Genomic DNA, 16,877 nt, shown 5'->3' on the forward strand with positions numbered 1-16,877 from the left:
GAAATTCAGGTGGGTAAAGCTTGTAGAGACCCAAGAAGACTGGAAGCTGTAACTGGTGCCAAAGGGACTTGTACTAAATGCAGGGTCTGAAGAAAGGTCTGAATAATAATAAAAAAATAATCACTACAACGGGGACAGTGTAAACAACGTTTAAAATTGTTCACAGTGCGCTGAAGCCGGCCAGCATGGTGACCAGAATTGTTTTGGGGACATTCCTGCAGAAATCAGAGGAGGACACACAGAGAATGCAGAGGAGGAATAAAGTGAAGAGGGAAGAGGGCTGGGTCCTGGCAATAGAGACTGATGGAGAGGAGTGTTTTTCCCTTCTGTTATCATGGACAACGTGAGATCACTGGACAATAACATTTACGAGCTAGTGGGCTCAGTGAGGAATCGGTGGGACTTTCTGTGAGTGTAGTTTTATATGCTTTGCTGACATATGGCTACTCTGGATCCATCACTATTATTGACAGCTTTCAGACGGTTCGGGCTGACAGGAGAAGGAACGTTTCTGCAGCCCAGACTTTGAACTGTTAGCCGTGGGGCTATACCCATACTACATATCCAGACAGTTTTCACATGCCATCTTGATTGTTTTTTACATCCACCCCTCAGTTAAACCGGCAACCACGTGTGACGTCATCCACACTGTTGCTGCAGGACTCCAGACTCTGCACCCCAGTGGTTTGTTCTTCCCGGGACTTCAGCTGGACTAGACTTTCCTCATTTTCACTCAGCTGCACTACCAGAGGATATGGGACCCTGGACCTCCTGTATGATAATGTTGAGGGGCCTGGTGATTGTACCTCACATATTACTTTTTGCACGTTTGCATTTGTATATTTTTCTATTCCCTTACTGCATATTTATGTTATTACTATTTATGGTAGTTATTATTACTACCTATTGAAATTGTAACAGAGCAATTTCCCTTTAGGGATCATTAAAGTTTTTCTTATTCTGATTCTGATTCTGATTTAATGTGCGCAAAAAGTGAAGGGGTCTGAATACTTTTTGAAGCCACTGTGTGTTCTGATTTATTACAGTTTGGGTCTTATTTTCATAAACTGTGGATAAAATCTGTCTGACCTACTAAGTGCTTGAGTTTTTGTCCTATTAGACTTCTTGTTAGGGATGTCATATACAAATGTTAATATTGTAGGATAATGAACTACAAAATTACTTCCGAATACAAACCAACCACAACAAAAAACCACAAAAATAAGACCCAAGTTGTAATAAAGAAGAATTTATTTATATCAATCTCATGTTTGCACTTTCAGTACAGAGCTGGATGTAGGTAGCTTAGCTTAGCACAAAGACTAGAAATAGAGTAAAACAGCTAGCGCTGGCTCTGTTTAAATTGAAAAAATGCGTATCAACACCTCTAAAGCCTATTAATGAAATATTTGTATCTAATTTTTTTACTCTATAGACTAACTAATAACCCAAAATGTAAAAAAGTATTTGCAATTTTAGGGGGAGTTACTGCTATAACTACAGTTAGGTGTGTAAGTATTTGGACAGTGACACAATTTTCCTAAGTTTGCCTCTATACACCACCAAAATGAATGTGAAACAAAGCTATCAAGATGTGATTGAAGTGTAGACTTTCAGCTTTAATTCAAGGGGTTTCACAATAATTTATAATAAACGTTTAGGAATTACAGACATTTTTATATAGTCCCTCATTTTCAGAGGCTCAAAAGTAATTGGACAATTGACAATTGATCAGTTTCATTGCCAGGTGTGGCCTTTGCCCTCATTATTTCATGACAAATTAATCAGATAAAAGGTCTGGAGTTAATGCCAAGTTTTGAAATTGCATTTGAAAGCTGTTCATGGGAACTCTCAATATGTGGTCCAAAGAGGTGTTGATACAAATGAAGGAGGCTTAAAAATCAAAAACAAACCTATTAGACAGATGGCAGAAACTTCAGGAGTGGCCAAATCAACAATTTGGTACATCCTTAAAAAGAAGAACTGCACTGGCGAGCTCAGCAAAACCAAAAAGCCTGGAAGACCACGGACGACAACTAAAGTGGATGATCACAGAATTCTTTCCTTGGTGAAGAAAAACTCTTCATAAAATCTTGCCAGGTCAAGAACATTCTTGAGGAAGTAGGCATATCATTGTCAAAGTCTACAATCAAGAGACGCCTTCATGAATGTAAATACAGAGGGTTCACCACAAGGTGCAAAACACTGGTAATACTCAAGAACAGAAATGTCAGATTAGACTTTGCCAGAAAACATCTAAAAAGCCTGCCCAGTTCTGGATCCAGAATTTTTGGACAGATGAAACCAAGATTAACTTGTAACAGAATGATGGGAGAGATGAATATGGAGAAGGAAAGGACCGGCTCCTGATCCAAAGCCACCACATCATCTTTCAAACATGGTGGGGGCAGTGTTATCGCATGGACACGTATGGCTGCCAATTTAACTCAATCACTGGTGTTTATTGATGATGTGACTGTTGATAAAAGTAGCGGGATGAATTCTGTAGTTATAGGGCTATACCATCTGCTCAGATTCAGCCAAATGCTGCAAAACTGATGGTGGATGGTGCTTCATAGTACAGATAGATAATGACCCAAAACATACTGTGAAAGCAACCCAAGAGCTTCTCAAGGCAAAGAAATTGAATATTCTTCAATGACCAAGTCAGTCACCTGACCTCAACGCAGTTGAGAATGTCTTTCACTTACTGAAGACAAAACTGAGGGCAAAAAGACCCACAAACAAGCAGCAACTAAAGGCTAATGGAGTAAAGGCCTGGCAAAGCATCTCAGGGGAGGAAACTCAGCATTTGGTGATGTCCATGGGTTCCAGACTTTAGGCAGTCATTGACTAGAAAGAAGTTTCATCCAAGTATTTGAAATAGTCCTTATATTTATAATTATGTTGGTTTGCCCAATTATTTTTGAGCCTCTGAAAATGAGGGACTATTTATCAAAGTGGCTGTAATTCCTAATCAGTACAAGCGACATTTTTGTTAAGCCTCTTGAATTAAAGCTGAAAGTCTACACATCAATCAAATCTCGATGGCTTCATTTCAGATTCATGGTGGTGGTGTACAAAGGCAAAATCGCAAAAACTGTGTCACTATCCAAATACTTATGCACCTAACTGTATTATTACTGTTACCTGTTCTCACCTACCATATCTTGTAGACCACGGTATAGCTGGAGGCACTGCACAAAAGTGGAGTAGATGGACAAACTGTTTGACAAGAAATAGTTCCAGCATGTAACTCCCTCTAAAACCAGAAATTTTCATTTTTACATTTCTGTTTCTGTTTGTGTACAGGTTAAACAAACAAGACAAAATGTGTTAGTGAGAATTAGAGGTGTTAGTAGGTATAATTTTGAACTTCGGACGAAGCCAGGCTAGATGTTTCCCCTTGCTTCCAGTCTTAATGCTAAGCTAGGCTAACCATGTTCTAAGGCAAGTTCTATTACTTAAGACACAGATGTGAGACTGATATCCATTTTCCTATCTCACTCTCACAAAGTAAGCAAATAAACTTATTTTCCAAAATGTTCCTTCAAAATGACATAAAATGGATACGGTATTTTGTCATGCTAGTAAATTTATCTTATCCAAGTCTGTCAGATTGTCAGATTTTTTTGGCTTTAAAACAATTTTAAAATTTTACTAGATGTGAGGACTAGTTAAGTAGAATATCTTTGCATTGTTCTGTAGGTTGGGCAACTGCTAGCCTGCATCAGGTGACCTGAGGTGAGCGTTATAGCAGGGTGGGACAGCTTGATGGATGACCTGGACTGGAAAGGGGTCAGTCTGTGCTCACCTGCAGTCTCTTGACCTGCTCTGAAGCCCTAACACTCTCTTCATTCCCACAAAAGCACTTTCTCTATTAGTAGCTGTTTCACAAAACAGCCAAGGGGTTTTCAGCACTCTTATATTTTCTCTCACACTTTTCTATAGTGATTGCTGCCTGACCCCTGCATCTGTAGACAAGCATCTGTGTAATGCTTGTCTACTTATTTAATCCAAACCAAAACGAGATCTTATCTTGTGATGTGTGATTAGGAATTCTGCACATTTGTATTTCATTGTATCTCTGTAATTAACCGTTACATCTCACATGCTTGTAAATGGGATTATAAAGCAGCATTACACATGCAAGTTCTGAGTTAGATCTTAATGAAGATAACGATGAGAGGTTTAGTAGTAACTGTTTTATCCTGGGGTTAAAGTAATAACCATTGTTAGATAAATAAATAACTGTTGTTGCTCTCTTGTTGAATTATGTAATCATGAATTATTTCAACTGTATCAGCTTCATAAAAAGCCTTATTTATGTTAGAAGCATTGAAGGTCATGTACATATTTCCATGGAAAAATCTACGGATCCTTTTTACTTTACTTGCAGCAGCAACTGCAATTTGTTTGGGATAAACACATGAAAAATCGGTAGTACTTCCTCAACAGAACCCCCCCCCCAAAAAAAGAACACTGAAAAAAAACTTGCAGTACTTGACATGCTATTTGATTGCCAACCTGTTTCTCGGAATTTGAGTGCAGAAACACTACAGCACTGGCCACCGACCTGCAATGACGTGGTACTGTAGCTGGATGCTAAATGTCTCAGTGCCTCCAGGACTACCACAGAATGTAAAGCCCTACAGAGGAATAAAGTTGTTTCTGTGTCCCAGCTGGTCCTAAGGGCCCTACTACTGTAACAGTTTGCTGTTAGTCAGCTGTAGCAGTATCCTGGGGATCTCCAGTCCAGCCTGATCACACACTACAGATACTATGCCCTTCTCTGCAGACTCAACAAATAAATGCACAAAACCTTTCCTTTTGGTCTCTACATTTATCCCACTCCACTCAACACTCCTGAGTGATGTGTCATATATTCCAGCAACGATTTGTGGCATTGTATCAAATTACCTTGTTACTACATTATTTGTATATGTATCAAGGTAAATAAATATAGATTTCAAAGTAAAATGGCTGAGTAAACAGCACTCCTGATGCTCAGTTTGAACAAGTCTCCCTCTATGTACTTTGTAAGCTACAAAATCAGGCTTCCTGTGTTACCATAGGGAAATTTTTTCTAGACATCCCCCTTGTTTGATATAGTCTTAAGAGGAAAATGAATGGGCAGATAGGGTAATATCACTTGAAAAAGGTACCAGTTACTACAATTTCATCTGACATGTTATGCATACACTATTATCACTATTGGATAAGACTAAAACAAGTAAACAGATCCACAGCAAACATAATGAATAGCAAATTGGATTCAGACCACAGCCACATCATATCTAGAATAACAGGTAGTCACAGAGCTGAATCGACGCCTGTGTAAAAGGGAGAGATGGCATTGCGGGACAGACGCTGACGCTGTTGTGTTACAAGTCACGCCTCTGATTCTAGAATGCTGGCATGCTACCTAAAATCACAACCTGGGGTAGCATTGTGCATGCTTTGTTTGGTTAAGTATAAAAAAATGCAAAGCTGGTATATTGAGGGGTCTTCCTTATAGCAATATAGCGTGACCTCTGTTTAGAAGGGGCTACAAAAAGTGGAGACACACTGAAGATCAAATGGTGCTGTGTAGATATGCATGTATCATTCATCTCTATACATCTAGATGCTGGTGGATGCAGCACTCAAATTCTCCTTCAGCACTGTCAAATCCAGTTAGGATTGTGGCAACCTACATAACATTAGCCGTGACCTGCGTAATTGCAAGCTCTGAACTACCTAATGACTTGTCGTGTGGTTCTACTGGGAAGCCACTGCAAAAGAGCTAAAATCAAGGCCATTGAAGCAAGCCTATGTAACTTCTGCTAAAAAGTGGACACTGTGGCCAGGTAATAAGTGCTAAAACATAGGGTAAAAGTAACATAAGTAATGAAGAGTATAAAGTCAGTGAAATGACACAGTATGTCAGCTACTTATCTAATGTTAGCTAATCTTAGCAAAGTTTTCCATGAGTGTACTCAGTTGAGCAAGAAAGTGTTCTACTGCTAATGAATTTAACTAACATTTTGTGGAACTTATGCAATTATGATGAATGCTAAAAAATAGTGTAACAGCAGCACAAAGAGAGGAGAGTGACTCAATGATGCCAGTTACTCCACAATGTCTATCTAAAGTTTGCTACCATTGGCTAGCCACCATAAGCTACTAGTTATACCAAACCAAGTATTGAATTAAACTAAACTGCATTTTATTGCTCATTAATTAAACTTTTCATTCTTTTTTCTTCTTTATCAGTCTCATTCAATTTAGCAAACAGAAGAGATATATGATAGATACAGAGATATGGTAACAAGTCTATTTTTCCCTAGATAATAACGATCCCCACTATAAAATATTCTATCAGCCCCATCCTATATCCTGCCCCCAACATCCAATCCATCCATTTAAATATTTTTGTAATAATATTATATTATACTAAAGGCATATTATAGGAATAGCTCAAAATTTTCCAGAAGAATCCCCTTTCTCCCTTTACACTATGCATGATTTTCTTTTAAGTGCAACATAATAAGAGTTAATTCAATTATTGCTGTTGCTTAGGAGGTAAGTCAGACATCCACTGTAGCAATATACATTACTGCTGTCATACTATGTAAGAACAATTTACTCTGAGACAGATCTAAACCAGTGTGACACCATACATCAAAATACCCTCAAAGAGCCAGACTTTTTAGTTGTAACAGTAGTATCTGTTAATGACTTTTCAAAAGTTGCTCGTCTCGTAAGCTGACTGCGCTGTCTGCTGTGTGAAGCTACTAATAGTTCTATCCACATATGTGGCTAACATGAATGCAACAGCTCATAACAACAGAACAGGAGCTGCCCAGAGACCTCCAGTGACTCTGGCTAACTTGAATGACTACACTTTGGTCAGACTGGCCTGCACTTTAATAACTTCCTTCCTCAGCAGTATTCATTGTGTCCAGTCCGCAGACCTGCACTGCAGCTATTTTTACCAGAGCTGTTTTCCCCCTCTGCGATTTGCTCAGCAAACAGAGTGACGAAAGCCTTCTCCCTATGTTTGTGCACCCGGATTACAGAGAGGAGTGGTAGGAAAAAGAGTGGCCCAGGAAGCATGAGGTAGCATTTTCTCACCACATAAAGGCCAAATGGGAGTAGCGTAACACTGAGCTTCATTTTGTAACTACCCCTCTATGACCTCTACTAAAACAGCGGTACAATTTACTGTATGGCTGGCCAATCTGTTATCAAAAACCTGTAACAGTTAGTTGAAAGATGGCACATAACCCTGTATGAGGCAATAGATGTATTGTGTGGAGTAATGGACAACCTACAATGGCTGACACACATACATATATAAACACTGTCTTACCCACACAAAGATATGACAAACTGAAATGAAATGCCTTGTAGTAATTTTTGAGCTGGGTTGACAGCTCAGCGCTGTAAATCAATCCCACATAATTTACAGCAGCAGATTCAGCAGGCCCTTGAAAACTCCATAAATCTGATGGTGATGGGTCATGCTATGAAAGTAATAATTATACTACTGCTGATCCCTTTATCTTGCAACTCTGTGCAGTTGAACTGAATTCTTTCCACAGAAAACAATCCTATCATATATCTCCAACCCTTGCAACACATCAACTTGCTCTGTGAATGTGATCACCATGGCAACAAACCAGTTTTTTTCTCTCTCTTTTTCTCCTCTGCACTTAGAGCAGCCCTCTCCAGCGAGCTCATCAAAAGTAATTCTGTCTACACCAGCAAATTTCACTGAATGTAATATCATAAGAGTCAAGATTGCCTGGTGGTAACACAGAGACGAAAGTTTGTCATTTGAAGCTCTGCAACAGCCAACATATGATGTCACAGTCTAGAGTAATCCCAACCAGGGAAGCAAAAGAGAGCTCCGATTCCAAGCTTCTAACACCATTTGAGAGACATTTTAAAGATACAAACTTTTCATCTGACAGCAACAATATGTTTCACCAAGATGCAGATGTAAATTATTAAAGTGAGTATACAGCAGCACTATGAGAAAGCAAAGCTATTCTTGGTGAATTACTGTTATTGTCTTTCACTTTCATTCAGGTGGGAAATCTGCTAATTTCATGTTATTACACCTGCACTGCGCTCCATCTGTGAATTAGAGTCCCTCGATGATCTTTACCTGGTAAACAACAACAGCCTTCTAGTCTGCAGCTTGGAGGACGTCTGCCTAGGTGGATTACTGGAGGATGATTACAGGATTGGCTAATCTTCCGTCATCGTCTGTAATGTTAAACTGCACTACAGTCCTGTCATGAGACTGGGCTGAAACCCTCACCCACTCATATTCCATTGCACACGGCTGCTGTAATGTATTAGTTGTAATCCTTTTGCGACGCATTGCACACCTTCACTGTGGCTTGGTATCATAGCTAATGACTGATAGATCAGAAATGTCAGAAATTGGCTAGGCTACACTGAGAATTAGCATATGCATGTTTATGGAGGCAGATTGTGGATGTCAGTGTTTCTGCTGGGATAAAATGAGCTAGTTAGGCTGGTTAGCACTGGCACAGAGACATAAAGAGCCAGAGGAAATCACCTCAGAGGGCAGATCTAGCCTGGGAGAATCCTGACCCTTCAATTGCCTGCAGTGCTTTTCACAAACACGGTACTCTCAGCTAAGATGATCACCCAATCACAATCTTAAAAACAGCACCACAGCCTCCTGCATTCTGACTCTCCTATGCATAAAGTAGATTAATAATATCAAAGCACATCTGTGCCCTTTGGTGGTGCTGTAAATCTTGTAGGGAACACTTCTACTTCAATTACATGATGATTTAATGACTGCTAATGCAGACCTGGGCAGCAGGCCACTGCAATATAATTAGCCACAGTGGAATTGAGTGTGATGGCTTATTGTGTGTTACATGTAAAAGACAATGTTTTACACTCACCTCTGGCCCCCGTTCCTGTACATGGCAGGACTCGCTGTCTCCCTCTGAGAAGGACCCTGACTCGTCGCTAGAGTTGGTGCCGTAGGACTGCTCACATTTGATCTTGGGCCGCACTTGGTTAAAAAGGGCATCCCCTCCCACACTTTGGTCCTGCTGGTCCACATTGAGGCAGCGTGCCACGTTGGAGCATGGTGAGGAGGAGAATTCAAATTGGGGCAGGCTACAGGGAGAGCCTCCACTGCCGTCCTCCGCATATGAGTATGAGGAGCAGGAGCTGGAAGTCCTGGTACGTGTCTCACAAGGCGGTGAGCGTGGGCACACTTTTATTGGCACTGGGCAGCTGGTGTTGGGCCGTGGGCGGCATAGGAGTGGAGGTTCAGTGGAGGTGGTGCTGGAAGAATAGGTCTGGGAGGTGGGGAGGGACTGGCTGGCTCCAGCCCACAGGCCCTTTGGCATGTGCTCAGAGAGCTCTATCTCCAAAGAGTTCCCACCAGGGTAGGAATGCGCTGGGGTTCCCAGATGGTTGCAGGCCCCTGAGGAAAATATGACACTACGGCGGTCTAGCTCAACTTCCTGTTTGCAGACCCCATCACAGGAAGCAGACTTAAGGGACAAACCTACAGGGAAACTGTCCATGTCCTTTGGGGATGTAACAGACAGATTCAGCTCCCCAGGGAAAGGCCTGAAGTCTTTTTTATGATCTCCCTGAGAGTTTCCTTTGTCCTGGGGGCAAACAAGTCTGTTATTGAATAGCTGCTGTGATGTGTTGGGCAGGCTGGGGAGGTCCATCCCTTTCTTGAAGAGGGCTCGGAGACAGGAAGGAGACTTGGTTCGCTTGGTTCTTTCCATAGATATTGGGTTGTCCATCTCCATGGCTGTTACACTGTCCTTATCCCTGACATCCTGCTCATCCCCTGACAGGCACAATGAGATGGCCTCTTCCTCTGCCTGTGGTTCAACTTTGATCTGTGCCAAAGGAAGCCTGCCCTGACCTGGCACTGCCCCGCTAATGCTGCTCTCCTTTAATGTGCTTGGAAAACCTGAGGTACTGGTGTGTGAGGAGGTGTCATTATTGTGCTTGTTGCATGCCCACTGGTATTTCCTGTACTTGGGGCATCGTGGCAAGTCTGACACTCCATGCCGATCAAAGTCCAGCCGGCCATCCGAGAAGTTACTGGGCATAGCCATTGCTAGCCGATCATTGTCAGGGCGTCGAGTGGAGGTGAGGGTGTCAGCACACCGCCGTGCCCTGGGGGAGGTGGGCTTTTCCACCTCTGACTGCATACTCTCATCCTCTGAGTTGTTTGCCTCTGCAGCCACCTTGTGGTAGGGCAGCAAGCCATCATCCTCGCTGCGCAGCTGAGCTTCCAGGAAGCGAAAACATGAGTCTTCGAGGTTGTGCATGCGCAGGAATTCAGCACAGCGGATGACCTCCTGGATGTTTTCTCTGCTGAGTAACAGCTTAGCAGTGTAGGCAAACTGCAACAATGGGGCAAATCCCCTGGCAGTGACCTGCAAAAAAACAGGGAAATTGCCAGCATTACCATCAGCACAGCCATTGTTCAGAGCATTTGGAGTGTGGTGAGATAACCCGACAGCTCCAACAACCATAAACAAACACTGTAAAGTACCAGTTAATCTTTTTATCGGGTCAGCACTGAACATTCTATACAGCAGTAAATAAGAACTGGTGCTCTGGGAATGTTGGCAGGTTGTGTGTCCATCCTCATGTTCATAATAACAACCTTTGGGACATTCCAGCAGTCCACCACTGTCTGCTCTGTGGTCATATCATTGGTTTTGCCTACACCCGCTCCTGTTACTGCTTTGCAAAACCCTTATTTACTTGAGGAAAGATGTCAATGCACAAGTACTGCTTTATATTAATTCAGAAAAGGAATCAGCGAAGCTCTTTATGAAAGTGGATTATACCAGGCCAGGTTTTGAGTTTTAGCCTCAATACTGAGGTTTGGTATCTGTTCCAAAAGCTTTGATACTGATACCAAACTAACGCTTTTTTGATACCTTACCTAAGCAACAAAGGAAGCCAAAATTCTTATGAATTAAATATTGTTTAAATGCAAGCAGCCTAAATAAAATGGTAGAAACCAGCAAAACTGCGATTTAAATCATAAACTATTTGATCAGAGAAAAAAACAAACAAGATTATGAATCTGACCATACATTCAATGCCAACTCTTGGCACTTCACAGTAAACTGACGGTGCTATAACATAATATTGAGGTTTGATTGATACTCAACTGCTATTATACCTTGGACCTTTAGTTAAAAAACTCCTTTTGTTACCCTGTGGATGGTTGCCTTCACAACTCTAAAATGAATATGTGGAACAGTACTCTTTACTGTAATGATCTGATCAAGGCAGGGCCCCACAGCCTCACTTTCTGTGTCAGTGCCCTGTGTCCTCAGGTCAAGTGCCTGTAAAGCCTAATGGTTTGTAAGACTGTGGCTTATCCCTGTTGTGTCCATGTGGCACAGGATGATAGAGGGAAGCCTTCCATTTAGACTTAATGCCAGATAATTAGGTAAAGTCCTGAGCCTGCAGAAATCCAGGCTGCCCTCTGCTGCTGTTGTCACTGAGTACACAGACAAGAGAAAGGAGCCAGAGGAACTGGCTGTTATATGGGGCTTGTCTGCTGTTTGGAGATCAGTGTGAGGTTCACACTGGGTTGCGTTCATCCTTTTACTCAGGCTTTAGTACCCAATCCCTGCAGTTTTACCCTTGTTCATTGTCTGGTGACAAACACATTGTTGTTAGGTGCTCGGGGAATGTGATCAAACCAAACACAGAGAAAAGGTGTGCTCGCAAATGCAATTACAATCGATGCACTTTTTATGTGGGATGATATTGTTTGCTCTACAAAGCACCTTTTCAGAGACTGAGTGATGTAAAGTATTTTTCACAAGACATAACAGAAGCTCGCAGATGCAGGGGATAAGCATGCCAATGTGGTTTTAATGAACCCAGTGTTTACTGATTGTTTACTGCCTTTGTTGGGGGAAACGATCAGATGAATTACTGTAGGTGGAACGGTATCCACTGTGAGAACACTGCAGCAGCTTCCAGGGGTCCTGCAGTCTCTGCCAGACACCCCAGTAGTAAAACAGAATCTGCTCTGTGGATTTTTCCACTTGAAAAAACAACTAAGTAGTATGCATGAGGAAACACAAACATGTCAGTAAAAATAGCTTGAGGTCAACTGAGTGAGTCTAAGAATGTATTAAATCATCAGGCCTTGTGGATTTTCTGGAAGATGAATAAATGTGTACATTAGTTTGCTGCCTTTTGTTTGGTCAAGGTCTAAACTCTGCAGAACCAATACTTTATTGATTTCTTCCTTGTTCATATTCCAAAAATTCTCTGTGAGATTAGCAATAATAAATGCTAGAGGCTCTGAACTCAACAACCCAGTTGAGGATGTGTCTGTGCCAATGAATGGAACCTGACCCCAAATTACAGATGTGTATTATGTGGTTAAGGAAACAGATATGAGAATTACAGCTTTAAAGTATAAAACACCCAACTTGACCTTCACCTAAATTGACGATGATCTGAAAGATTACGTATGTGTCAGAACAACTGTACTAAACTGAGTCTGGATTTAAATGGTGGTCAGATGATAACATGTACAGCTCAAATGAGCACACACTGAGCTATATTGCACTTCTTTATGGAGACAAAGATTATCTTTATGCAATGCACATGTTGTCAGTTTTTGTGCAGAACTGTAGCCAGCATTTTAGAAATACTGAGGTCATGAGTCCAAGTCCACTCCTCTTCTTTGACAATATCAATAAGAGACAACAATAATATTTTTAATTATTTAGATTTTTCTAATTTTATCTTTTAAAGCTACAGTATGTAACTTTTTCTATTATTTTTGGTTGAAATATGCTCCAAGACATATATAAATGAGGAAATGTGCCTAAGGTGTCTAAGACTTCAACTGTCCCAGACTGATTGAACAGCCAGGCACCATTACAGAGATATTACCTTCCCTTTTTGAACGAGCCTGACCCTTCCAACCAATCAGAGAGGGCCAAAGTCAGGGGTGGGAGCTCATGGCTGTCAGTAAATAGGTGAATGGGCATCTGGTCTACTACTCATCTTGCATCAAGGTTTCAAGATAGAATTAGCTGCTGGAAGATGTAGCTATAGCTGACTCACAGGCTAGCAAGCTCCTAATTCCTGCAAAAGCTAATAACAGCGTACACAATGAGGGTGTAGGTGAAGGGCTGCGTGGAGCCAAACTGAGCAGGGAAACTGAGAGGTGGGAGGAGTGGAGTGGTTTGCTCCTGACTCTTATGCTAGCGCTAGCTTGATTTTCAGAAATCGCATAGTGTAGTTTTTAGTTAACTGTTTTATTATGTCATATGTAAACTTTAGTCCAGAACATTAAGGTGTAAATCCTGTTTTTCAACCATTAGCCACACTGAGAGGAAAATAATATTCTGGCGAGTACATGCAGAATTCTTACTTCATGGATAAAATGTTTAAAACTCAAGATTTACTTATTAGCTTTTTCAGAACCCTACAACCAAATCCCATGGCTGTCTTCACTTTTTAATGTATTTACCAGCCTAAAGATAGTTCATTTAAATATTCTGAGTCTAGAAAATATTTCAATTAGTCTATAGAAACTCCCCCCAACACCTAAATCCCCAGGAAAAACTCCAGAGGAAATAATTTCAGTTTCCTCAGTGGTAGCTACAGCCCTGCTCTTGTGTCTTTGGTGGTGTTATAATTCAGTTACAGTTTGCTTTCCATTTTAACCACTATTTAGATATAATGCAGTGGCAGAAACTTGATTGGAGTAAGTTGGTTTGAGGACTTGCTACATGTATTTTTTAAAATAAATGTCTTTTTTTTCATTTTAAAGTTGAGCCATTACAGTGGAGATTGCCTTTGGAAAACAGTTCTGACACTTATTTCCATTACAAATACATTTTAGTGTTAATTTAAAAGCTGTTTCAATATTGCCATATTGTCAACATTATTGTTAACATTATCAGTTTATTAGTTTTATTTCAATGTAACTGTTTGTTTAGATAGATTCTCCAAGTGTGTGGAAATCTACTGGAGAGATGAACAGCCTTCTTTCAAAAGATATTCCTTCATTTGGTGTTTTGATGATGGTAGTGGTGGAGAGTGCTGTCTAACACATCACTCCAAATTCTCCTATAGGTTTTCGTCTATGTTGAGATTTGTAGACTGTGTAATCCACAGCATTTGACTAGCCAAATTTATCACATCAGGATAAATCCTTTGAGAAGCATCATCTTGTTTTAAATGGGATATACAGTACATGTGATAGAGCATGATGATAAATGTTTAATCTTATAATGCAATAAATCTGTATGGAGGTATTTGCTATTATTCTCCACTCATTTATGCAGTTTATGCTTTAATTTGTTACCCATCTGTACATGTATAACTTATCAGTTCCATCGTCTGTTTATCCTATTGTCCCCCTATTACACATTGTTGTCTCCCATGAACTGCTGTTGCTTATTAAAAGCCATTACTATCTTTGATTCTCTCCTAAAAAACTATAAATAAATGTTCCTCTTATTTCATACTTCCAGCACTGTGTACAGTCTAACTTCTGTACTTAAAAGTCAAGGGGCCAATAAGGTCTTATACCAGGACTGTATAAACACCTAATTCAAGAATTGTCTGTGTTTTTTGATCTGCACGGTGTACTCCAGTTGGGTTTGGTAGTTGAACTTCCATCCTTCTTGTTTTAACTCAGTGCAACCATAGGCTCTAATCTCCCAGTATGCCGCTGATCTAAAGCACAGTGAGCTCTGGCTAACAGACAGTCTAATGGGACCGTGCACATCAGTCACTGTTAAGAAGAAGCTGCTGACTCCTTATCTGTGAGGAGGGATTGTGTGTATATGTATGTGTGCACCTGCCTGTGTTAGAGTAAGCGGGTGGGTGGGAGTGGTAGTGTGTCAGTGTGTGTGTGTGTGTGTGTGTGTGTGTTTCTGAGTGTGATGTTTTGGGGGGAGGGTAGTGACTTTGACTAGACTAGCTGCGCTACTGATGAGCACAGCACATCCACTAGTCTACTGCTGCAGCACACGCATTTCTGTACTTGCTGCAGTAATGAATCCATTGAATCTGACTCTCATGCTCTTTTTCACTATGAATTCTATGATGATATGCTGTGTGTCCCCCCTTTTATCTTCCCAATCATATTGCTAGTTTAATGAGCTTGATGATATTAATAAATTCAGTATTTTTATTTCTGCTTCGAAGGGGTACTCCAGTGATTTATTATTACACATCCATAAAAATGGGGGAATTTTGAGACACAGATTAATGAAAGATGGTCAAAATCTGTGCAGAAGAGGCAGTGATTTGCTGATTTTTAGACCTCGTATGGGTCAGTCTCCAAATACACTGGGTCCTATATTTCCCACAGCCAATAGCGTCGTTTCATTAGACCCACTGCCTGGTAAACACATCCATGACTTACAAAGTCCACACTCCCAGTTTGTAACGCCGGTTTTGTGTTTGTTGTCTCCAAGTCCAAGCTGATGAAATCATCAGGGTTATTTTCTTGGGGTTGACAAAGCTCCTCCAAAGCTACAGAAGACACTTTACAATTTTATACAATTTATAAAATATTAATTCTCCAGGAGATTCAATTTTTACCATTTTGTTCTTTTTTTATTCTCTTTTTTTGAGCACTGGTGGAGTAAGTAAGGAGTGTTCAGAGAAAATGCAAAGCAAATGCTAAGGCAGTCAATGGAAAGATATTAGTGGGTGAAAATGGACACAATTCTGCTGCAGGTGGTGCAAATTGATGCATCTGTGCGAATTGAATTGTTTCAGTTTAGGACTTGAAAAATTCTAGTTTATCCTGAGGCTTAATGACTTTAATTCATGATAATATGGAGAAAAGAAAAAAAACGAGAGAGACTGATGGAAAGTAACAAAATTAAATTGCATCCCTGGTGAAGTGGGAGTCTGAGCTGTCACACAAACATACTCAGATACACTCAATGGCTGTTTGTGGTAGATTATATGACTGCACAAACAGTCCAGCAATAAATCGGCGCGAATAACATAAGGTCAGAATTCTCTTCATGGTCAGTCCGAACCCACCTTCGTGGTGCCAGTTTTTGAAAGTTTGCTATGATCTGAGTGAAAACCTGTCGCTTACTTAATTTATTAATGATAATGAGGTCTACATTTCCAGTCAAAAATATTTATCTGGACCAAAAGTGACCCCAAACAGCTCCCACTTATGCTTGGTTAATAAATAACACATAAGTCACGTAATTTGTTAATCAATTTAGATATCACTATGGAGTTTATTGTGTTTACTCTTTTACCATGTTTCACTTTGTGTTATTGAAGTTAAATTTCTTTCAGCCAAGGGTTTAAATGAAGAACATGGACTAAATCCATGTTCCGAAATTAACAGAACCACCCTAACCCTGATAGCTCTGGTGGAATGTTCTTCAGCATTCACTGTCTTTTAATCAGTCTGACTTTTTTATTTAGAGTATATTGTTGTAGATCCAATGTACTTTATACTGTATGATTTGTATGTTGAGGCTTGACATATAAATTAAGATGTATTCTATTCACATAGAAACCACACACAGAAAGTACAATACACAAGCCTTCTTGCAATCTGAGAAAGTGTAAACTTAAATATCTGCCACTGGATGCTCTTAAATCACACACACATACACACACGCAGCGCGCGCGCGCGCACACACACACACACACACACACACACACACACACACACACACACGCACAGTTACGTGTGCTAGATTGAACCATTCCAACTGAAATGGTGAGGCAGATAACTTATAAACAGCAACGCTACTAGAGGAAGAAGTGCTGAGCATACCAGGGATCTATTTTCAGCTAGTATCATCAGCTGCTGCCTGCGGGAG

General features: G+C 40.6%; 1 protein-coding gene across 3 annotated transcripts in view; it reads right to left on the reverse strand.

Moving 5' to 3' along the window:
* Window positions 1-16,877, reverse strand: part of bach2b (BTB and CNC homology 1, basic leucine zipper transcription factor 2b) — a 109,212-nt gene that overhangs the window by 12,436 nt on the left and 79,899 nt on the right. For all 3 annotated transcript variants that reach the window (XM_040124782.1, XM_040124781.1, XM_040124783.1), the window contains exon 3: window positions 8,934-10,445. In XM_040124782.1, coding sequence (XP_039980716.1) covers window positions 8,934-10,445 — 1,512 coding nt within the window. The remainder of the gene's footprint in view (window positions 1-8,933; window positions 10,446-16,877) is intronic.

The sequence above is a fragment of the Xiphias gladius genome, chromosome 4 (genome assembly GCF_016859285.1).
Source record: "Xiphias gladius isolate SHS-SW01 ecotype Sanya breed wild chromosome 4, ASM1685928v1, whole genome shotgun sequence".
NCBI classification, from domain to species: Eukaryota; Metazoa; Chordata; class Actinopteri; order Istiophoriformes; family Xiphiidae; genus Xiphias; species Xiphias gladius.